Here is a 23,772-nt window from a genome sequence, read left to right on the forward strand (position 1 = left end):
CAATACAGTAATTTTTAAACAATAGTTGAGTTAAATAAAACTACCCAGCAGGTTGGGCAAACATTTAACCCTACCGCTGGGTTAAAACAACCCAATTGCTGGGTTTGTCCATCTTCAACCCAACTTGGGTTGTTTTTAACCCAGGATTTTTTAGAGTGTAGATGTTCTTAAGAAGATCTTAAGTAGTACTAAAGAAGAATTTTTAGTATATTAAGTACAAAATTAGTGCACGAAAATAGAGCACTTTAAGTATATTATAGAAATGTACTTTTTTTCACCTGGGATAACATTTTAACTGAAGAACCATTCAAAAAGTTGTTGATCACTGTGTCTGACCACCACTAGTCCCGCTAGATGCTGAATGGCTCCGCCTGCTGCAGAGAGGGAAGTGGGAGCTGCACTGAAGGGGACACAAGTCTACTACTTTAATTAGGACACATTTACACAGCCCAACCAACCCAAAAGTCGGGAAAAAAAAGAAGAAAAGACATGGCATTGTAATTATACCTAAGTCAAATCTTTTCCTCAGCTATTGCCTTTGTTGCGTTCGTTTATATATTAACAGTTTAGGAGAGGGAAGCTCCCGCATAATAAACCACATAATCTGATGCATGAGCTGGGTCTCATGTGGCATATCGACCCGCCCGGTTCGGAGTTACCGATTCATGAAGTAGAACATTAACCCAGGAGGGTTAAACTGCTTTAACTGCACCGCGAGGCGGATGAGTTTTCACTCTGTGGAGGACGGACTTGGACGCGTGTTCAGGAATCCACTAGATGTTAAGTGTTGAAATACACACTCGAATTCATTGAAGACATGGAAAAAATGAAGGGTAATGAGGGCTGTTTTTAAGCTTCAACTGTTTTCACATTCTTTCAATACATGTCTTTGATGTGGCAGTTTTCTCTAAGTCAAATTTTGGAGTCGTCTCTGCGAGACGGGTCTGTGTTTTTGGATATTGTCGTGGACTGACTCATTTATGCAACTTTAAAGCAGTTGTAAGGGTTAATGTTTGAGTTTAAACAAATTTTGCGTCATGTACACTATATGACGTACTTGATAATGCCAATGCCTAAATATGATGCATTGCACGATAATCGGTAAATAGGACAGGAATGTTGGATGCAACAGTTTCGCCAGTTGGGAAAAACAATGTGCTTGTGCAGACTTGCATGCGGTGGAAATGCGCATAATTTACATTTCTTTTTCAGCTCAATAATACTAAAACAAATAAAAATTGCACTGCATGATCTTGCTTTTCTGTTCCTGTTGGCTAGGGTAAAACCTGGAGGCACAATTTCTAATTGTTTTTGATGAACATTAAATTAGTTGATAGTAGATTTTTTCAAATTCCACACTTTTATCACCTACTTCTCATTTAATCTTTTTTTTTCTGCTCTAGAAAAAGATGTTGATGCAGAGAACCATGGGAAAGGACAGCGTTCACCGGTGAGAGTTATTTCACCTTTTCAGCAACACTTTTTGCATTACACATTTTAAAATATTAACTATTTGCTAAGAAACTCAATAAAACTTACATCAGACAGCAAATAAAGGTCACTACAGTCTGTAATGCTGCTAAACATAACTACAGAGTAGAATATTATGAAATATTCCAAATGTTATGTAAACAAAACAAAGGAATTCACCATGGGGGTATTTTTGTCCCGCTGGGGTGTTTTTGTCTGTTTTGGGGTCATTTTTGACCAAAGCTCTGGTACGTATTTGACCCATACTACCATTTTAAATTCTGATGAATGAACAGGATAATGTTAATTATCTTTTGGTTTCTTTCAGTTTTTCTTTAATTTTCTTCAGTGAAAATGTGACATGCCTGTTTGTAATCAAATGCTACTTTGCTTGCACACAGAAATTATGTGGGACTAACTACCCAATTAGCATTGCCTTCATTGTGGTCAACGAGTTCTGTGAAAGATTCTCTTACTATGGAATGAAAGGTAATTAAACTTAATATATATGTTAGAACAACATATTTTAAAACTTTTTCTTTGGAGAAAAAAGGATGGTAATCTTGCATTTTTGCACATATATAGAAAATCTGCTATCCTTTTCCTAATGTTGTATTAATTATTATGCGTGCATTTATACAGCGGTGCTCACGCTTTATTTCATCAACTACCTGGGCTGGGACAAGGACCTGTCTACAGCTGTGTACCATGCTTTCTCAAGCCTGTGCTACTTCACTCCACTTCTGGGGGCCTTGATAGCAGACTCATGGTTGGGGAAGTTCAGGTAAGTCTTGTTCTTAATACTCAGTTGATGAATAATTGGGAAAGTTGATGTTGAAAACAGCCTTTTTTAAATTCTGTTTACAGAACCATCATCTATCTGTCTATAGTCTATGTGATTGGTCATGTGGTCAAGTCCGTGGGTGCCATTCCTGATGTAGGGGACAGCACTCTTCATATGTAAGCTTCTTTTGATGCCAGTCAAGGTGTAGCCTCTACTGTGAGGCCATGCTGTAAATCTGTTTCAAGTGAAATAAGTATTTCGAGTTTAGAGGTGCAGTGCAATTTTTTGTTGTTGTTGTTGTTTCCTCCTCATAGAGTTTTGTCAGTGGTTGGTCTGGTCCTTATAGCTTTTGGAACAGGAGGAATCAAACCGTGTGTTGCAGCTTTTGGTGGTGACCAGTTTGATGAGGAGAATGTAAGTCATGACACAAAATTATATCCGCTAATGTTTACACCTGTCAAATTCAGTAAAATGCAATGCTTCTTTAATATCTCAAAAAGTCATTTATTTTTAAAACACAGTAAAATCATAGAATGCTGTACAGCAGAAATAAATCAAATAATTGAAATAAATATTATATACATGTTATATGTTATATGTTTTAGGAGTACACTCGTATCAGTGATTTCAAATCTAATTGACATGGGCTAAAAGACACAACTTTTGATTTGATTTGATATGGTCTTTACCATATCTAACTTCTTTTAACCCTTTCTCATTCAGATAGATGAGAGGAGAAAATTCTTCTCTATCTTTTACATGTCAATCAATGCTGGAAGTGTCTTGTCCACCATTGTCACACCAATACTAAGAGGTCAGTTAAGATAAGCTTCATTCTGTAATTACTCTTCTTAAAGTAATGAAAGTATATGGCAGTCATAAAGTGCCATTATCATGTCAATTAGAGAAATCTCAGATCATCGTTACGCTCAAACTCCATAGGTGATGTGCAGTGCTTTGGAGGAGACTGCTACGCCTTGGCCTTTGGAGTTCCTGCGGCTTTAATGGTCATTGCCTTAGGTGAGAGTCCTCAGTTTTCTGTGAATTTTAGGTGGAAGAATGGAAGGAATTTGGGAAGAATTGGTAATCCTAAACGGATTGTATTTGTGAAACCAACTGTACTCAGTAGGCATGTATATTTAGCAAACTCCTGGTGGTTTATTCTGAAATCCCAGTATGTTATGATAGCACATTAGCGAATCCCATTCACTATACCATGAATCCTGTATGGAAAGAGAAGGGATTCGGCCTTTGTCTGGAAACTGGATAGACCATATACACATATAGTGGCTCCAAGAAGTAATTGGGGACACTTTAAAATGATTAGTGTCTTTGCACATATATATGTGTGTATTGTATATATGTATGTGTGTGTATAATTTTATGGATATTATTGGCTCTGACTCATTGCTTATGCTCCTCTATTGAAAGTCACTTTGGATAAAAGCATCTGCTAAATACATAAATATAAATGTATTTAGATTCTGTTTACTCATTTAGCAGTGAAATGCATTTTAAAATAGAGAAATAATTTTTGCAAACACAACATGGCTTCTATGCTTGTATGAACCAATGCTTGATTATTAATGCACTTTGAAGAAGAGCATGCTACTTCTTCATCACTGCCATGGTCCCTTTATCTACCTCATTTAACTTATTAGGCATGTAATTAAGTCTGCACTTGTTAATGTAGTGGTGTTTATCGCTGGAAGTGGGCTATATAAGAAAAGTCCTCCAGAGGGAAATGTCTTGGCACGTGTCTGCAAATGTATTGGAGTAAGTAAATGTTATCAACAGCCTAACAGCTTTCTTTAATGTGTCACTGAAGGATCTGGAGCATGAAAAGAAAGCTAACGGTCATCTTTTACATTGATTTTGCAAGTTTGCTATACGGAATCGATGGAGGAATTCCAAGAACAGCCCAAAACGGAGTCACTGGCTGGATTGGGCAGAGGAGAAGTACCCAGTATGTTTTAATTGCTATACAAACCAAATCTAGCCAGTTGAAATCCTGGGTGTTGCTTCATCTACCAATGAAATCAATATTTTAAATCATGATTTTGATGTTTTTACAGAAGCGGCTCATTCAGGAAATTAAAATGGTGTTCAGGGTGCTGGTTCTCTATATTCCATTGCCCATGTTCTGGGCTCTCTTTGACCAGCAGGTAAAAGGTTTTATTCAGTTGATATCCTTTATATTCTTTATAACTCAACTCAACACAACACAGTATTTCAATTAAAGGGACAGTTCACCCAAAATGAAAATTCTGCCATTAAGGAACAAGAAAAAATGTCTTGATTCCTCATCATATTCATCATGAATTCTTTGAATACCAGAAAATATCTGCTGGACATAATGATCCTTTATCAGATACTTTAAGATTAGAGAATGAATAAGTCAGAATTATTTGTGAAGTTAATGAAGAATATCTCTCTTTGTTCTATGCCAGGGTTCACGCTGGACTCTCCAAGCCACTCGAATGAACATGAATTTTGTAAGTCCTTTTTTTGTGACCTCCAATATTAAGGCGTTAATACTTTATTTTAGTCAGATTCTTCTTGGGTAGGTGTACATTTGGGAATGCAAGATTGTTAGGACAGTGAAAGCAATTGTCACATGTCATTTCATAATATTATTTTGTGATTCTAAGCAATTAAGCAACGTGTCAAATAAAATAAGATAACATGACGTCCTTGATCTGATTTTTATTTTGATAACAACATATATGCTACAGGCTTTGACATCACTATTGAATCCAAAGGTTATAAATATCGTAACACTTTATAATAGTTCTTGTTGTAGAAATTCAAATGCTGCAGAGTTGAAGTGCTTAATTAAATTTTCAATATTAAATTTGTTTTTTTTTACTCTATCCTAGCTTAAAGACCTTCAGTATGAAATTATTTTTGCTTTTAGTTCATGTATATCAGTTTTGAAGATGTCTATGATAATGCATTCTTCAAAGATGACAAAATGATCACATTTTAGCTAACTTAATTTGTTTTACAGGGTGGAGGCTTCATACTAAAGCCTGATCAAATGCAGGTGAGACAAACAGACAAAAAATCATCAGACAGACACACACATACATAGGCTAAGGGTTCATTATTGAATTTTTTTATATAATCAGTTTTGTTTAAAGACTGACATGTACAATTTATTTTAATACATTTTAAAGAATACATACGTATTATCAGTAATTTAAATATTTATTTCTGAATTTTCTATTTTAACATTTTATTAAACTTTATTTCCAGATTAAAATCAGCATTACAACTCAGTTAGGTCTAGACTTTGGACTTTAGAACTCTGTATATACAAAATAAATCATTACATTTATTATTTATTAGAACATCAATTTAAATCTTAGATAATACTTTATATAAATATATGGTTAAAGGTTATGAGGGTTAATCTGACAAAAAGTGTTTACTCAAACTTCTTCATGTTCTTTTGCCATAGCAGAATGACCAGTCAGTTTATGATAGGTTGTAAAAACCTAAGTAACAAAATTTTATTGTTATCACCTTCATAATCAGTGTCTTATAGTGTCATTCACTGGGTGTGTGTTTCTGTGTTGTTAAGATGCTGAATGCTTTGCTGATTCTGGTGTTTATTCCAATCTTTGACATGGGCATTTACCCGCTGGTAGGGCTGTGTCGGATCAAACTCACGTGAGTGCTGTGTAAATGCACATGGGACATGTCACATGTCAGTAAAAAAAAATATGTGTAAATCAATTTTTCTTGTTCATTTTCAGTCCACTAAAGAAGATGGCATCAGGCATGATCCTTGCTGCACTTGCCTTCTGTGCTGCAACTGTTGTAGAAGTTTACGTCATTGTATGTACATTTCCAAAAAATAAAGATCTTCTGTAGAACCACTAAAAGCAGTCATTTAGAGCTTGTCAACATTAACTGAAAGTGACATTTCATCTCTGTGGCCAGAAAACTGTTGTGGAGCCCCCTCCTGCCAAAGAAAGCCTCATTCAGGTTTTCAATCTTATGGATTCAGATGTCAGAGTGCAATTTCCAGAACACAATGTCTTCTCAGAGCCATTTACACCATATGAGGTAATGTCACTGCAGACAAACATGAGTGCATTTTATTGCCTCCATACTCAACACATACTTATAATAATGTATTTTCTGTATATATGACTAATATGTTAAAAAATAAATGCTGTTTTTTTTTTAAACTTTCTATTTTTCAAATAATAGAATCTTAAAAAATGGATCATGGTTACCACAAAAACTTAACAACACTGATAACAATAATCAGATGTTTCTTGAGCACCAAATCAGCAGAAGGATCATGTGATCATGTGATCAGGATCATGATAAGACTGAAGTAATCACTTCTGAAAATTCTGCTTTGACATTACATGAATAAATTGCATTTTAAAATCCTTTCAAATAGAAAACACCTATTTTAAATTGTAATAATATTTCGCAATAATACTGTTTTGCTGTATTTTTGAATATAGTATCAAATAAATGCAGCCTTGGTGAGCTTGAGACTTTTTCTCAAAGACATTTTAAAAAATGGTAGAGTATAGGATACATCAATATTTTATTTTTCGGCAGCTTAAAACACCCAACCGCTGCATGAGTATATGATACGCAAACTACATCTCTCGGTTGGTTAAAACAAACCACTGTCACGCTAGTAAAGTTTCGATGGATGACTATTGTAATAAAGGTAAAGACGATTACAGTGACATACAGGAGTTGTGTTTTAGGCACACGAGACGAGAGTCCGTTCGTATTTATGAGCAAACAAACCGTGTGTGCGGTGCTCTCAGTGCACTGATCGCTATTGAAAATTATTAAAAATTGGGGGGTGTGGAGATGCCATTGTGTACGTTGTGTCAAAGAGGAGGCCCACTGTCTTTAACTTTAACCCCCGTATTCAAGCAATAAGTCATCTGAGGCCATGTATTATGTGATTTAACCACAGTTAAAGGAGCTTTGGGCTCTCAGCTTCACGTCATGTCTATAACCATGACCATATGACCACATAAAGTGCTGTAATGCACTGGAACTCATGCTGTAACTCATGTTATTGCTTTATTTGATTAGGTTTAGTCAGTAAACGACAGATTTTTTTTATTATACAGGATCCTTCGGGATACACAAGTCTTCCACTTACTGGCGAATCCCAGCTGCAGACAGTGACTGTCAGTCACAATGGGGCAGAATACCAGTGTGGACTCACATTCACAGAACAGGCTGCCTACAGTCTTATCCTGCGCAATCCTGCACAGCCTGGTGACACTGTTTGCAAACTGGTGAGTTCCTGGTTGTGGAATTATATTATAGATTTCACCAGCAGAGATTCTACCAGAATATATTCTATAGCAATATACATTACTGTACAGAATTTGACATTTATCATTATTAAAATAAATACAGGTGGAAGATCACATCACCAAATCTGAAACCGGGGCTGCATATCTAAGGTATACCTGACACTCGCAGAACATTGTTTTATATTGTTTCAAGTTACTGTTTAACAGCTTTGTTAAACTTTAGTGCTTTGATTCAATTATCAATACCTTCAAGCTAACCTTTGACAAAGCAACTGGGATTGCCTGAAATCATTTTCAGTACACTTTTTGTCTTTAAAAATGTGTCTTTTGCAGGTTTATCAATACCCACACTGAGAATATGAACATAACTGTTGGCAAGGAAGAATTGTATGCACCTGCTAACTATGGGATTTCTTACAATATAAGTGTACCAAGGGGAGAGTGAGTATTTTAATCCTACAGAACATATGTGTCATTATCCATAAATATTTCAAGCAACCCCTCCAATTGATCAGTTTTTCACTTCTGCATTTACTCTTCTTGCAGATACAATAGAGTTGTTTGTGAAACAGCCTCCAGTAAATATGAAATAGATCTGGGACTTCTTGATTTTGGTGCCTTCTACACTGTCATACTCACACAGGTGGGTGATAGAGTTCAGTTTCTAGTTAATGTTTTTCTTCAACTTATAATTTACTGCAAAGTTTAAGATACACTTTGTGTACTTTATAAGGGCTGAACTCAACGAGAACTTGGCTTAAGATTTTACTGGCTATTTCTGCTGATACATGAGATCATGTAACATTCAGTTCTGCATCCTCAATTTATTGAAATGTTTCTGTGCCACTTGCATCACCAAATAGACAATAAAGCAATAAGCCTCAAGAAACCGTGGTTTACAGTGAATTTATAACCGGTTAGGCACGACATGGAGTGGAGTGCCTAAAACCCCCTTAGCTCTTATAAATTCACTGTAAACCACGGCTTTATAAAACGGTTACCACACAATACAAATATTAAAGCCAAAAAATATGTATCAATGCAACTTTCATGAAGTAAAATCATGAAATGGCGGCAAAGATTGTCTTTATGAGCGAGTCACTCAGTCGCAAAGACTTTTATATTGAAACTTGTGAACACAGAACAAGACGCAAATGACAAATGCTTTGACTAGCGCTGTCAGTGTCAGCAGGGCATGGGAAAGCCCATTAAATGTTAAAAGGACAAGATCACAGCAAAATTTGAATGCAGGTAATACACTCGGTCACTTGATATCTCCCACAACACTCTTCTACATAATGCAGTAAGCTGCAATGAACAAAATCAATTGAGAACAAACATGTTTACGTTGCTAAGACAGACGCAGCAACATACACACTCAGTGGCGCATCGATACTAGTGTAATTCGGTCAGCTGTATGTTTTCGGGAATTTTACAACAGCTTTGAACGCGGCTCAACCAATCAGAATCAAGGGCCAGAACTATCCGTCTAATAAAGACTGTTTAAGCATGCTTCCTTAATGATTCCATCATCTGCCATGGTTTGTATACTACCGTTCAAATGATTTTTTTTAAAGAAATTAATAATTTTAATCAAAAAATAACAGTAAAATTCTATTTCAAATAAATGGTGTTCTTTTAAAGTTTCTATATTATAGAATCCTGAAAAAAAATGTATCACGTTTCCACAAAAATACAGTTTCAACTGTGATAGTAATAAGAAATGTTTCTTGAGCATCAAATCAGCATATTAGAATGATTTCTGAAGGATCATGTGACACTGAAGACTGGCGTAATGGCTGCTAAAAATTCTGCTTTATCACAGAATAAATTGTTTTAAATTACATTAAAAATAACAAGTTTTTTTTAATTATATAATATTACACAATATCACTGTTTTTACTGTATTTTTGATCAAATAAATGCAGCCTTTGTGAGCAAAAAAGACTACTTTCTACAACAATAAAAAATCTTGCCAACCCCAGATTTTCAAATGATAGTGTGTGAATGTCATTGATTAAATAACAAAATATTAAACCAAGTGCCATATATTTCAAAGAAAGACTGCACAGGCCTATATTCAATTAAAGGTGCTGTATGTATTTTTTTTTATACCATATGTTTGCAGGTATTTATGAAACATGCTAAGTTCACATACTCGTTTTTTCATACATCCAGTTTTTTCAACTTCGAAATGTGCGTTTTGTATTGGAATGTCTGTTTTTGTTTTGGTCTGTGTGATCCCGCCCCCTGCCAATTTACCCAATAGTATTTCAACACTGTTCCTGTACACTGTACAAACTGGGTTGCCAGTCGGTGGAAAACAAAGCTTATTGCAGTCATGTACGCAAGCAAACCATCTGGCTCAGATCGCAGATTCTACCCAACCTAAACAGCCTCGGCATCCATCTGACCAATATGTCCAGAGACATATTAAACACGGATAAATCAACTAAACTTAGCGTAAATGCTCTTTGCCTTCCATGGTCAATTGTGGTCGCTCCTGTTGCGTGTCCTCAATCTAGCAACCCTCATGAGCATTGAGTCTGAGGTGGGGGCGGGGGAAACAACTCTCTCCAATATTCTGAATTTGGACTGCTGTACCCATTTCAACCACTAGCTGTCAATATTACATGCTGCACCATTAAAATATTTCAAAACAAGAAGCAAAAAATGCTTTTATGGATCAATATCTTGACACAGATATGGTTCATTTCTACAGGAAAACAACGATCTAACACCCAGAAAGATGGAGGATATCCAAGCCAACAACATTCACATCGCCTGGCAAATTCCACAATATGTCTTCCTCACTGCTGGGGAAGTTATGTTCTCTATCACTGGTTTGGAGTTCTCCTACTCACAGGTAAGTCTATGAAATGCTTTGTACTTTTAGCTTGTGTGCATACATTTCTTATTCTTATGCATTTGTGCGTAGGCACCGGCAAGCATGAAGTCTGTTCTCCAGGCTGGATGGCTTATGACTGTGGCATTTGGAAATGTCATTGTACTGATTGTGGCAGAGGGGGCCGGGATGGAACAGGTAAGCAGTGGGCTTTCTTATAAATGCCTTTATGGCTTTGTTGCATAGATCCTGCACTGACAAACTGCTTATTTAATCTACAGTGGGTAGAGTTCATCCTTTTTGCTGCCCTTTTGGTTGCCGTCAGCATCATCTTCTCCATCATGGCTTATTTTTACACCTATGTGGATGCAGATCAGCTGGACAAGATTTACGGTGAGGACACAAACGACGAGAAAGTGAAAAGTTCAGATAGTAAGAAAAACGAGACTGTTTCCATGGCTGACATGCCGAAGCGAACCAAGATGTAGCAAAATGACCATTTCATTATGAAGTATTCAGATCCATTAACTGCAATTAAGCTAATTACGCTAACATCTTTCACATCGGACTCTGTTATTTTGTTCCAAGGCCTTTATGTGGCATTATGCTGAACTCTACTGATCATGGATCATATTCCAGCTGATTTAAGAGAAATTTACTGCGCTGAAGAAATTATTATTACTATTATTATTATTTTACATTGCATGGTACCTTACAAAAAGTAATTTGTTTTTGAGTAGTTATAAAATGTAATCCTTAAGAATGTGATGGACTTTACATATACAACCATTTAAAGATTTGGGGTCGGTAAGATATTTAATGTTTTTGACATTAGATATTTAAGTCTTCTACACTCAACAAGGTTCCATTTGTTTGATCAAAAAATACATGAAAAACAGTTAAATTGGGAAATATGATTACAACTTAAATGAACTATTTAAATGTATTTTAAAATGTAATTTATTTCTGTGATGGCAAAGCTAAATTTTAAGCAGCTATTACTCCAGTCTTCAGTTTCACATGATCCATTTATTATCAATGTTGAAAACAGTTGTGCAGCTCAGTATTTGTGTGGAAAATGTGATTTTTTTTTTTTTTTTTTTTTTTTTTTTTTTTTTTAACAGATCAGATTTTAGCATTTGATCCAATTATTATTTTACCCTTAAAGTTGGCCAAAAAAAAAAAAAAAAAACACAAGAAGATATTTGGCTTTAAAGTATTTGATGGTCAAAATAAAGGAGGTGACGTGTTATGAAAAAATGATAGACATTCTTATCTGACAGGATTAGTTTTCTAACCCCAAATTCACTTGAAAACTTGTACTTTTTACAGAGGTTGTGTGAGAAAAACACATTTGATTCACATTGGATTAAATTCACAGTCTATATTTCTGAAACATAAATTTCCCAAACCTCATAAGGAAATAATAGTCATGTCTGAATAGGACCTTTGCTGTCATGACCATTCAGGTAAATAGTATTTTTGATTAACCCCTGGACAACATTACTGTCACGTCAGTTACATATGTTTAAATATGTGTAATACATGGAAAATGTGAACATCTAATCCCACTTTAAATTTTAATTAATAATTTTGTGTCTGGATAACAAATGAGTATTAAACATTGTTGACAACTGATGTGATTGTTTGTACAGAAAGCCTCATGGAATCAAAAAATAATCAGCATAGGATCTTTTATTTATAAAAGTACTGTTCATCCGGTACAAATTAAGACTGAAGTTCTCTTTGTCGGCACATGATTAGCCTTGTAACTAGAGTGATGACATCAGGGTGTACCAGGAACTCTAGCATGTCATTGGTGGATATGTGCATACCAGCACCTTCTTCTGAGGTTCCTGGGCTTCCTGCTTCCTGTTGTGCATGCTGACCAGATCTCTGACAAAATTCATCGTCACTTCTCTGTTTTGTCTGTGAGGGGTCATTGGACTTGAAACAAGATTTGTCCTTTGGGCAGTTGCATTCGGGTTTCTGAGCCAAAATAACAGGAATGAGATGAGGTCCGAAGGGAACAACAAAAGGAGATGCTGGACTCTTTAACAGTCCACTGGAGTCACGTTTTCCCGCCTCTGCTCTAGGTTGGCCTGCAAGCAAAGACCAGCCTTCAGTATCGTCTTTCCTCTTGTCCATACAGGCCTTTACCGCTAGGTTCAAATACTGCATGTTTTCATCATGAGAAGACACTCTATCCTAAGATACACAAAAAGATAAACTGTGCAGTTAAGCAGTATCATTAAAAAAAAATTAAATTCTGTCACATTTATCCTTTTAAACCCATTAGCAACTTATTTCTCACACAAAGCTACAAATCATGTAGCTGTCATTCTGTCCTGCAGAGATGCTTTAAAATGTCTCCTTTTAAAATAACAGCATATGGGTTTGAAATTGCATGTATAAATAATATGACATCATTATTCATGACATAAATATTCCCATAAGCTATTATTCATTTAAAAACCAAATTCCAGAACCAGATCATTTTTTTTTTAGTTATATTTATGGGCTTTTTGTGCCTCTATTCAGAGAGGACATTAGAGAGCAGACAGGAAAGCATTGGGCAGAGAGAGGGGGGGCAGGACTGGCAAAGGACGGGAATTGAACTCGGATCGCCGTGAACGCATTTGCGCCATATGTCGGCGCACTAACCACTAGGCTATCGGTGCCAAACACATAATTTTTTAAATGTCTAACATACTCTACTCTATCAAAACTTGTTTATAAACCTAATATTTCTATATTATCCTTATTATAGATTCACATTTTCTGAGCTCAGATCAACTAAGAAACTACATGGAATATTTATACTTTATTTTAAAAATATTAAAACGAAATGGCAACCAGTTCACCAAAAATGTACTCTTAAAATTTTGGGGCTGGTAAGATTTTGTATTGTTTTTAAAAAAATCTCTTAAGCTCACCAAGGCAACATTTACAGTATTTATGAAAAATACACTAAAAATATTGTGAAATATTATTACAATTTAAATTAACTTTTCAATTTTAATATATTTTAAGATGTAGTTTATTCCTTTGATGGAAAAGATGAATTTTCAGCATCATTACTCCAGTCTTCAGTGTCACATGATCCTTCAGAAATCATTCTAATATGCTGATTTGGTGTATATTTCTTAGTGCTTTAAAGCATTTATTTGAAATAAAGATCTTTTGTAACATTATAAATGTATTTACTGTCATTTTTAATGCATCCTTGTGGAATAAATGTATTAATTTCTTTCAAAAACAAAAATTATGGTATATTCATTAACTTTTTAATCTAAAATCAAGATGTTGAACAAAAGACATTGATACATTGATAGACATTGATGTCCATGTTATTTTTTGACTATGCAAATAATGAACTGATCACAGGCGCCCTCTGTAGAACAAAAGATTATACATTGCATTTATCATCTTATTAAATTACAGAAACATTCTTTGAACAACTACATGGGGTTTGGTGTGAAACTTGGTTTTGCAGAACTTTCACTGCTTTACTGAGATTTCAGGCCAGTTATTCAATAAATCTTGTCTCTTATGCACTGTGCCGTATGTACTGAATACCTCAGTAGGATTGAGCCAGTGGTCATTGTTGTCTAAGCTGGGAACGCTTTTCAGGGCACACACAATGGTCTTAGTGAGCGCTTCTCCTACTCTGGCCTCATCGTCCATGTCCTATGGCAGAAAAAAAGAGAAACCACATCAGATGCTTAAATATACAACTTTTTCCTAAACATCTGACAGAAGTACACATGGAAAAGAGTCATCTTGAGCAATCAAACCATCCAGATAGTTTGAGCAGTCGGGTTTGCTATGCATTATGGGAACATTTACAGTAAACAGCAAATTGGATAGCTCTCATCCTCTACAATTTAAGACCTGGGCAGCTTGTCTTTTGAAAATCATATTTCCCATGTTTCAAAAACAGTGTTCTAGCCAATTTGCCAAACATGTTACCTCAAGACTGCACTATGTGGTTTTCTTGCATCCTCAAAAAATAAGCTACAGTTAGTCCAGTGAGTTCTAACCAGGTCAAGGAAATATGATCATATCACCCCAATCTCTGCACTGGCAAACTATTAAGTTCTGTCAATTATAAAATCACAAAGCTCTAGACTTTTGATAGTACCAAGGATATCAGTGTTTACTAAATGAGGTAGAGCTTTTTCACATTTGGCTGGAACACTGGAAAAGCCTTCCTGATAATGTTAAGGGCTCAGACACTCTGTTTAAATCTAGATTGAAGACATCTCTTTAGCCAAACATACACATAATACTACACATAATACTTCACATAAACTTGTACTTCAATTATATCGTACCAATGATGAAATAGTACCAAATACAACAATCATATTTTGCCTCAAAATGCTATGAACAGCAGCTACGCTAATTCTTCTCTTTTGGTTCCCTGTTTGCGATGATTTCAGGTGACAACAACTCTGGATCAACATACAATATATACCTTGTATTGTAATATTAATCTTGTATCATTACAAGCACAAGTTTTTTTATTTATTTTAATTTAATGTGTTGTGTCTTCTTAACTGAATATACAAAGTTAGCTAACCACATAACGTACTATATTATAGCTGTATATTACTGCCATATGGATGTTACATTGATACACTCATCACTTGCTGATAACAGAATGTTATTCCTAAATTTTAACACAGAAACAAGCATTGTGAACTGCTTTGAAATAATATGCATTGTGAAAAGAGCTATACAAATAAACTTGAATTGAATTCACAATATAAATAAATCAGCAGAGCCAAAAAGGCAAAAGTGTCCTACTAGCTCAATCCAGGAGTTCACACTGACAGTCACAGGATCCACAGACTCCACATAGTGCCACCAGTGTCTGGGGACAAACAGAACCTGATGGAAGACAACAGCAGTCAGTCAAAACTCAGAAGATATTCATAACATGTCAAACAATGATCTGACTTAAATGAACAAACAATAGGGTGCAAAAACTCTGAGACCATATATATATATATTAGTTTTTTTATTACATATTATTAGCATAACAATTTGAGTGAAATGTCAAATTTTAGATGCCAATATTTATTTATTTATTCATGATTTAACACCATATTAGCAACAATGGCTATATTCATGGCCATTATCATTACAATATCATTTTTATACATTATTTATTTATAATTCAATTTAAAATATAAAATATGTTTTAGACTTAAGATATTCTTACACAAGTCACAAACCGGTTTCTCTTCTCCTTTCAATAAATATGAATGAGTGAGTCTTGAATGTCCAATTCGACATCTTGTGTACACAACCTAGTCATGTCTATTTTCAAAATAATAACAATGATTAATTCCTTGATTTATGACTGGATTCACCTCATGAAGTTTGTTATATATACACTCATTCCATTCTATTTGCCATATATTATGTAGAGATTCAATATGGTTTTTTTCAGATGGTCTTAGTATTTTATTTGTTTCTCCTTTGCTTTAATGACAGCAGCACTCAAGTGGCATGAACTATAAAAAAATGTGTAAACCTTATTATATACAGTATATATCAGCATGGCTGTGAGATATATATATATATTTTATATACATATATATACAGTACAGTTCAAAAGTTTGGAACCACTAAGATTTTTAATGTTTTTAAAAGAAGTTTCGTCTGCTCACCAAGGCTACATTTATTTAATTAAAAATACAGTAAAAAACAGTAATATTGTGAAATATTATTACAATTCAAAATAACTGTTTTCTATTTGAATATATTTCACAAAGTAATTTATTCCTGTGATGCAAAGCTGAATTTTCACCATCATTACTCCAGTCTTCAGTGTCACATGATCCTTCAGAAATCATTCTAATATGCTGATCTGCTGCTCAATAAACATTTAATGTGTACAATTGTACAAAATATTTGTGTACAATATTTTTTTTCAGGATTATTTGATGAATAGAAAGTTCAAAAGAACAGTGTTTATCTGAAATCTAATCTTTTGTAACATTATAAATGTCTTTACTGCCACTTTTGATTGATTTAATGCATCCTTGCTGAATAAAAGTATTCATTTCTTTAATTTCTTTTCAAAAAAATAAAAATAAAAATTCTTACTGACCCCAAACTTTTGAACGGTAGTGTATAATGCTACAGAAGCTCTGTATTTCAGATAAATGCTGTTCTTTTGTACTTTCTATTCATCAAGGAATCCTGAAAAAAAAGTACACAACTGTTTTCAACATTGAAAATAATCATAAATGTTTATTGAGCAGCAAATCAGCATATTAGAATGATTTCTGAAGGATCATGTGACACTGAAGACTGGAGTAATATATATATATATATATATATATATATATATATATATATATATATATATATATATATATATATTACATTTGATCTCAGAGTTTTGGACCCAACTCTGTACACTGTATGTACAACAGATGTAAAGTGCTTATTGAAATACCATTTACCACAAGGTGGCAGCTGTGCTCTATATAACATCACATCATTTGGCTCATAAAAAAAAAAAAAAAAAAAAAAAAAAAAAATCAATATCCAAGCAATATTTATAGGACTAGATGAGGTCAATTGATTTTCACATACAGTGCTTTTTCCATCTAAGCAAACTCTTTATGATAATAACAAAGGAGTAAACAAATATTAAGCTAAATGTCAGAAACAGATCCATGAAAAAGAAAACACAAACACAGAATTAGTGGTCATAAAACAGATTGACATGGCAATTCAAAAAAGAAAATTAGACGAGATAAATAGCATTTATCAATATTTCAAATTAGCTTTTTATTTTTATATTTCAATTTTCATTTTAATAATATTAAATGCTTTTCGACAAATAATAAAAAAAAATTAAAAAAAATATTATATTTTTTTTTTTTTATTATTTCAGTTTTAGTTTTAATAATTATTGAACGTCAACTTCAACTTATTTATTTTATTTCAGTTTGTTGCCAAGACAACACTTCTAATTTTCATTTAATTTTTTTTCATCAAACGTTTATATTATATTTCAGCTTTATTTCAGTTAATGGAAACACTTATTTTCAGTTAACAATAAAAACACTGTTTTCCTATGACTGTAGCATAAGAATATAATTGAAAGTTGTATAAACATCTTTCCTTCACAATTCAAGATAACAGTAAATAATCCAATAGTGCTTGCTGCACCATTTTCGTTGCCATGTTCAACTTATGTTGTCATAAATATGTATAATAGGCTTATGAGTAAGTGTAAAATGTAATCCCCTATGGTGAACTGAATGTAAATCAGATCCTGAATAATTAAAAATGATCCGTCCACTGTAGCGGACACATGAATCAGAGGATTAAAAAAAAAAAACATTTTTCACCTAGAACATTCCAGAACACAAGGTATATTGTAAATACTTTTGGTGATTTTCCCCCTCCTGTATTTGCAGCGAGAGGCAGTGGAGCAGTGTTAGCTCTCTCAGAGAATGGAAGTTTGTGTCTCTCGTCTTCATTAGTATGCTGTGAAAAGTGTGAGTGCTCCCAGAGAGTACGCTCGCTGTGTTGGACCGCCGCTAATTGCCTTGCCACCGTCTCGCCTCTCAAAGAGCTTGATCAGAGAGGTTTCACACACACTGCTGGAAACTGAAGGAGGGGGATGTGCTACCAAACATGCACACAGCTTTATTCTGCTGCTGTCTGATTCATCTACGCATTGCTAAAATGCACACATAGGAGACCAACTGTTGTGTTACAAGATCCAAAAAGACACTCAGGGAATGTTATATTGAATGTTTTGGAAACGTACCATCCATGACATCACTTGATGGTAATTTATGGACAAATCTTGACTGAATTGCACAACTGTACACTAGATTTCCTATGTAATATCTGAGATTAACAACCCCTCTTTTGCTTGCATACAACTTAAGACAACACATTTGAAATTAGCTTTGTAGGCAATATAATTTGTGATAAAATAATTTAATTTAATCATTTTAATGAAATAATTTATTAACACTAATTAATTATAATTATTGTAATAATTTAATAATATAATATTAAAAATATTAGTAATTTTAATGGATGAATGGTAAAGGAAAGGCAGCCAACAAATGCCCAGAACTTCTTTAATAGTGTTTAAAAAGCATATTTCCCATTTCTGTTTTTTTTAATACTGTTCTAATGTGGCAAAATTAGTGGTCATTGAACAGACTGGCATTGATTTTTTTTTTTTTTTTTTTTTTTGGCACTCAGTGAATATAGTACTGTTGTACTAATTTCATTTATATACCGTGATATTATTTATTAATATTTTATAATTAGCTTTTAATTTTTATATTTATTATTTTTTATATTTATACAGTTCTAATTTTGCATTAAGTTTTAGATATCTTGCCATGTGTTTTTATTATTTTTAGGATGTCATCATAGGATGCATCAGATACTTCACATTTATGTTATTTTATACTATTCTAAAATGTAGATCATAATAATAAAGAATTACTTGATGTGTCCAAAATTTTGACAGGAAGTGTATTAAAAAAATTTCACACAGGCCTACCTGACCGGGCTGCAGAGTAACGGTGTGGACTTGAGCTCTTCTGAATTCTGGGAATTTTTTCAGGTCTGGATGGACCACGCTGACCTGACTGAACACGCTGGACTCCTCGTACGGGATACGTGTTGGGTAGAGGCAGGGTGTGTCATCGGGAGGGAAGAGATGCCATCGTTTCCTGGTGAAAGAATGACTTTACTGAGATACCATGAGGTTTTGTGCTCAAATAACATATCAATCACAAATATTTCATTATATTATAGAAGGTTTCACCACAGCCAGATTTTTTGAAGCGTGACATAGATTATATTTTCCCTATATGTTTCCTTTCACGTCACAGCTGCACTAGCCAAACAACTGCGACTGAGATTAATGAGAAAGCTTTCAGCATTGTTAAGACATCAGTTTCTAGAGGAAATATTTTCAGCATGCAGGTTGCGTATTTATTGAAGCAACTGCCATTGAGATTAATGAGAATGAATACGGATTAGCTAGCTTTCTCATAGTGTTATGAGGTATTATACAATACTGTGGTTTCTGTGGCAGGCCATCTTGACATGAGGAGTCTCAATAAGCAATTACAGAGACAAGACAAGCTCCACAGAGAGATAAGATGGAGGAAGAGGTTCTTCATTGTCAGATTCGCCTCTCTCAGTGGAGCAAATAACATATCTCAATAGCTGTTCACATCACTGCACTTTCCGTTTATCACTCGCTCTTTTGAATGTAGAAGAAAAATGGCTTTCTTTCAACAGCTCAGGATTGGATCAGGAACCCTAACATAAGACGCGATAGGGCTCTTGTCAATATTTGAAGAAATCGCATGGTGTTCTTCTAAACCATGTTCATAGAATAAGCCAAATTGGCAGTTTTGCCTGAGGCTTATCTCGTTCAGGGGTCTATCGACAGCTGGACATCAAAAACTAGTTTCATTTCAAGTCAAACCAGAAAATCAGAAGGGGTTATACAAGTGCAGAAAAATACAATAAAATAGTAGTGTTATGGGTTCTCTTTTATTAAATGGTGACATTCAGTCCCTATAATTGATTTTCAGGGGCCTTTAAGAGGGCATATTGTTTCTAACATGTCAAATACATGACAGATATTGCTAAGATAGACGTCATGAGAAATCACACCCATCTCTGTGACGGTAAATTGCAATAAATAAATAAATAAATAAAATTAATTAATAAAAGTTTAAATCTAAGATTCTCTGACTGGCTTTTACACAGAATGGACTGGATGTCTTTGCAGGGTAAACTAACACTACAACTACAACTATTAAAAATCATATTTGTTAATTGAAATAATGCTGAAATAAAATATAAATTTTAAATGGGAATGAAATTATTGAAATGCTGCCTTATCAACTAACTGAAATAAGTTTAAGTTGAAATACTAGATATTAAAGCTAAATAGATATTTTAAAAATCAAAACTAATAAAAATGACAAAAGTGAAAATGAAAACTGACAATATAAAAATAAAAGCAAATTCAAAATATTAATGAATACAATAATAGTATATAAGTAATACTAAAATAACTGACTGAAAATGAATAATCTTAGCAAACCTCAGCAAATATGTCAGGCCTGTTTGTCACTTTTGGTGGCATTTTTGCCTCATATCCTGGGTAATGTCTGACCTTGGTTCTTACCTGCCTTGGATTTGGAAGACAAGATTGCAACCATAAGAGTCGAGGTGACATGGAGTGTTGGCACCCTGTGTGCCAATCCAAAGTGTGCTGTCTCGTCCATCTCTGCCGGGAAAGCCAAAGTCAGACCACACCACATCCTGCAGTTATAATGTTTGTGTTTACAAGAGCAAAAAACTATTTCTTTTCAATATAACCAACAAGAAACACTCAAAGATGCTGCCCTTGACGGGAGATAATGAAACCATTACCATGTCCAGAGGACTGTAAATGAGATGGTATGTAATCAAGCCCTCAGCAATGTCTAAACTACCCTATTCATCATTTAAGAGAGGCCCATGTCTGTTCCCGGTGCCCTAGCTGGCAGGGAGAATATTGGCACCTCATAAGCATTTATTATGATTTACAAAAACTGAAAGCTAGAAACGAACATTAGGTTATTGTTCCCTTGGCTGGGGAAAACAAAACAAAATAAATTGGCAAAAATATCATTAAATGTCTACAGAATGACACTGATGTGCCATAGGATATGTTTTACTGAAACAGTAAAACAGCAAGCACTGATTAATTGCTCTTCATATCTGTTATTCCTAGTGTTGTGATAAATTTTCATGAGATGTTGTAACAACTCTAGGCTAATAAACATTTTCAGAGAGCTCGTAAAATAAAGGTAAGCATCCTCGGGAGACAAGGCAATACATACTAATGAATATTCGACTGTGTTTATTGATCAAAGCTGATGTCATTGATGTGCCCTGTGTGCTGTAGAGCGACACTTCATGAAAAATTGGTTGCTCTTGAGCATAACCGGCATGCGGAAAAAGGCAAATGGGTTAATATGGTGCTTGATGAGGTCTGAGAGCATGATTGATGGCGAGAGAAAATGAAAAGAGTAGTGTCTTGTTCATTATTTTATTTAAATGGAGCTCAATTTAGCAACTTTAAACACTCTAAAATTTGTGATGGCAAAATGTAGAATTTAATCAATTATAAGAATATATATTATAATACAATATATCACATAATAATCGTAATAATATAGTATTAGTTAGATATGAATACAAACTGATTGCCTTTTCTTTCTTTTTTTTAAGTAAAACAATGGAAGGGGAATTCACAAGGTTTACCTGAAAGATGGCAGGTTTGTCCTGAAAAAGCTGGGCAATGTACTTGTAATCAGCATAAGCCCAGAATTCCTTGCAGTGGTAGTTAGAAAATGGCCCAACAAGTGATTCACCCTCATTGAGAGTCCAGGACAGAAACTCTTTAACAGTTGCTTCAATGTAGGAGCACTCGGTTTCAAAAAGAGGAGCTGGTGCAAACAAAGTGAAACAAAGTAATTAATGAATTATCAGAGAAAGAGACCACAGAGACTTTCCAAGTGGGTTTATTCAAAATTCACAAACTGGAAAAGCCTTTGATAATGTAAAATTATTTTAGGCAAATTAACTGTATTTGGTAAGAGGCAACTTAAATATTGAAATGGTTTACTTTTCATATTATCAGTTTGCTTGATTTGATCTGAACTGAAAATTGTTGCTGAAAATAGTTTTAGAACTAGTATCGTCACACTATATAGTCTGCCACTGCTTGACATTTCATGTTCACTTCCCATATTTACATTTCACTTCAGTAAAAAGTCTAACAGCTCTGATGGATTGTCCATCGTCGCCATTGGTTTGCCATAACTATTTGCCAGAAGACATTTACACCTGTAATGGCAAAGCCTCCATTGTTGCCATAAGGTTCTGCAGGCTCACTATTACTGTTTTTCAAATCCACAAATTAACCTCAAATTAAAGTTTTCTTCAAATAAAGTCTGTTAAACTGCACCTTAGGACAGAGTGCATCTTCTTACAGAAACAAATGTGTTTTATGTTGACATTGCAGTGTACATGGAGTATGTTACTAATAAAGTATTCTAAAAAAAAAAAAAAAAAAAGAAGCCATTTACACCACCTTTATAAATTATTTACACTCTCAAGGGACATTTTTCACATTTAGTTTCTGTTACACCTGAAAATTGTCCCACAGTTACTTTATTCCTGTCAATAACAACATAACACATAACTCAAACATTTTAATTTCTCCAAAATGAAAGGCGAGCATTTTTAATTTATTATTGTGCAATAACACTACTGAACACAGGTGACATAGTGTGTCATTTCTCAAGACAGTTGTCTACCTCACCTAATTTAGATAGTTAAAACAAAGGGGAAGAATACTCTTGAGAAAGACATAGGATATTACACAGGTGATGTCTCTTCGCAAGTAACTAGACAACATTATAATGGTGCTTGGGGTACCTGTTCCTGGAAATCTACCTTCCTGAGTTTAGGTCCAACCTTCTTCTTACAAACCTACTTGTCATTTAAATTTAGATAAATTAATGTCCTGATTATGCTTAAAAATGGACAACTTAATTTCACTCTTATTATCTTGCTTTTAATGTTTGTGGCTTACCCATATCCTCATTCCTTTTCCCAATACGGAACCGTACCCTCTCTGTAAGGCAAGTTGACAGGTGCTCCACAGTCCATTGTAATGCTGGCCAGTCTTTGGTCATGTTCAGGAACACAGCAGGTTTCTGTAGAAACTGGACAATCCTCCTCGCCTCTTCTGGGGTGAAGGGTTTCGAAGCCATTCTACAGAAAAGCATAAGATGAGAATGATTAGGATAAGTAGATTTGGTCTTATACAACACATATTCAGTAATCTTTTAGATAAATGTAGGGGTTTAACTTTAAACCACTCCGATGAACATATATCACAATCACTTACTAAGTGATTGATTCCTATTGAACCATTTCTAAGTCAAACCTTGGCAGCTAATATGGTGACAACTGACATGTTCATATTTAAATGTAAAAACACATAGCCACTGCATGTGCAGAATCTGCATAATAGTTACATTTTTGCATCTACACACATGTAAGCTCACCTAAATTCCCTTTTCCAGCTAGTAAACAAAACTCACGTGAGACGTACCACTGTGTTTCCTCACAACACATGGGAAACGAAACGACGGCCATGTTGGCTCCATAGAAGAGCTCAAGACTGCTTTTAGTTAATATAGTACATGATCCAACATGGAGAACAAAGACGTTCAGTTTCACACGGTACGTCAATTCCGTCTCGACGCAGCGCATGCGCA

The 23,772-nt window shown here is 34.5% G+C and overlaps 2 protein-coding genes across 8 annotated transcripts; one reads left to right on the forward strand and one right to left on the reverse strand.

The window, feature by feature from the left end:
• Window positions 1-253: 253 nt before the first annotated feature.
• slc15a2 (solute carrier family 15 member 2) lies at window positions 254-12,049 on the forward strand. Of its 2 annotated transcripts, none has more exons than XM_048193525.1 (23): window positions 254-497; window positions 1,404-1,450; window positions 1,872-1,959; window positions 2,113-2,254; window positions 2,338-2,430; window positions 2,569-2,668; window positions 2,978-3,068; window positions 3,197-3,274; window positions 3,948-4,030; window positions 4,137-4,220; window positions 4,330-4,419; window positions 4,705-4,749; window positions 5,265-5,300; window positions 5,841-5,929; window positions 6,016-6,097; window positions 6,203-6,328; window positions 7,375-7,545; window positions 7,670-7,716; window positions 7,900-8,007; window positions 8,113-8,209; window positions 10,289-10,432; window positions 10,505-10,609; window positions 10,693-12,049. In XM_048193525.1, exons 3-23 carry the CDS (start codon window positions 1,953-1,955, stop codon window positions 10,897-10,899), a joined length of 2,025 nt encoding a protein of 674 aa, XP_048049482.1. In that variant the 5' UTR covers window positions 254-497; window positions 1,404-1,450; window positions 1,872-1,952; the 3' UTR covers window positions 10,900-12,049. The 2 variants fall into 2 exon arrangements, with proteins under 2 accessions (XP_048049482.1, XP_048049481.1); XM_048193524.1 differs by lacking the exon at window positions 254-497 and adding an exon at window positions 506-833.
• A 39-nt stretch (window positions 12,050-12,088) lies between these two features.
• Window positions 12,089-23,747, reverse strand: hspbap1 (hspb associated protein 1). 6 transcript variants are annotated; one of them, XM_048193529.1, is made up of 8 exons: window positions 23,607-23,747; window positions 23,082-23,263; window positions 21,746-21,930; window positions 20,622-20,758; window positions 18,972-19,143; window positions 15,224-15,307; window positions 13,991-14,101; window positions 12,089-12,619 (listed from the first exon to the last, which is right to left on the reverse strand). In XM_048193529.1, exons 2-8 carry the CDS (start codon window positions 23,260-23,262, stop codon window positions 12,140-12,142), a joined length of 1,350 nt encoding a protein of 449 aa, XP_048049486.1. In that variant the 5' UTR covers window position 23,263; window positions 23,607-23,747; the 3' UTR covers window positions 12,089-12,139. The 6 variants fall into 6 exon arrangements, with proteins under 6 accessions (XP_048049486.1, XP_048049487.1, XP_048049489.1 ...); XM_048193530.1 differs by having other exon boundaries at window positions 23,596-23,734; XM_048193532.1 differs by having other exon boundaries at window positions 20,626-20,723; window positions 23,560-23,694.
• Window positions 23,748-23,772: the final 25 nt, after the last annotated feature.

Source organism: Megalobrama amblycephala, linkage group LG6 (assembly GCF_018812025.1).
Source record: "Megalobrama amblycephala isolate DHTTF-2021 linkage group LG6, ASM1881202v1, whole genome shotgun sequence".
NCBI lineage: Eukaryota > Metazoa > Chordata > Actinopteri > Cypriniformes > Xenocyprididae > Megalobrama > Megalobrama amblycephala.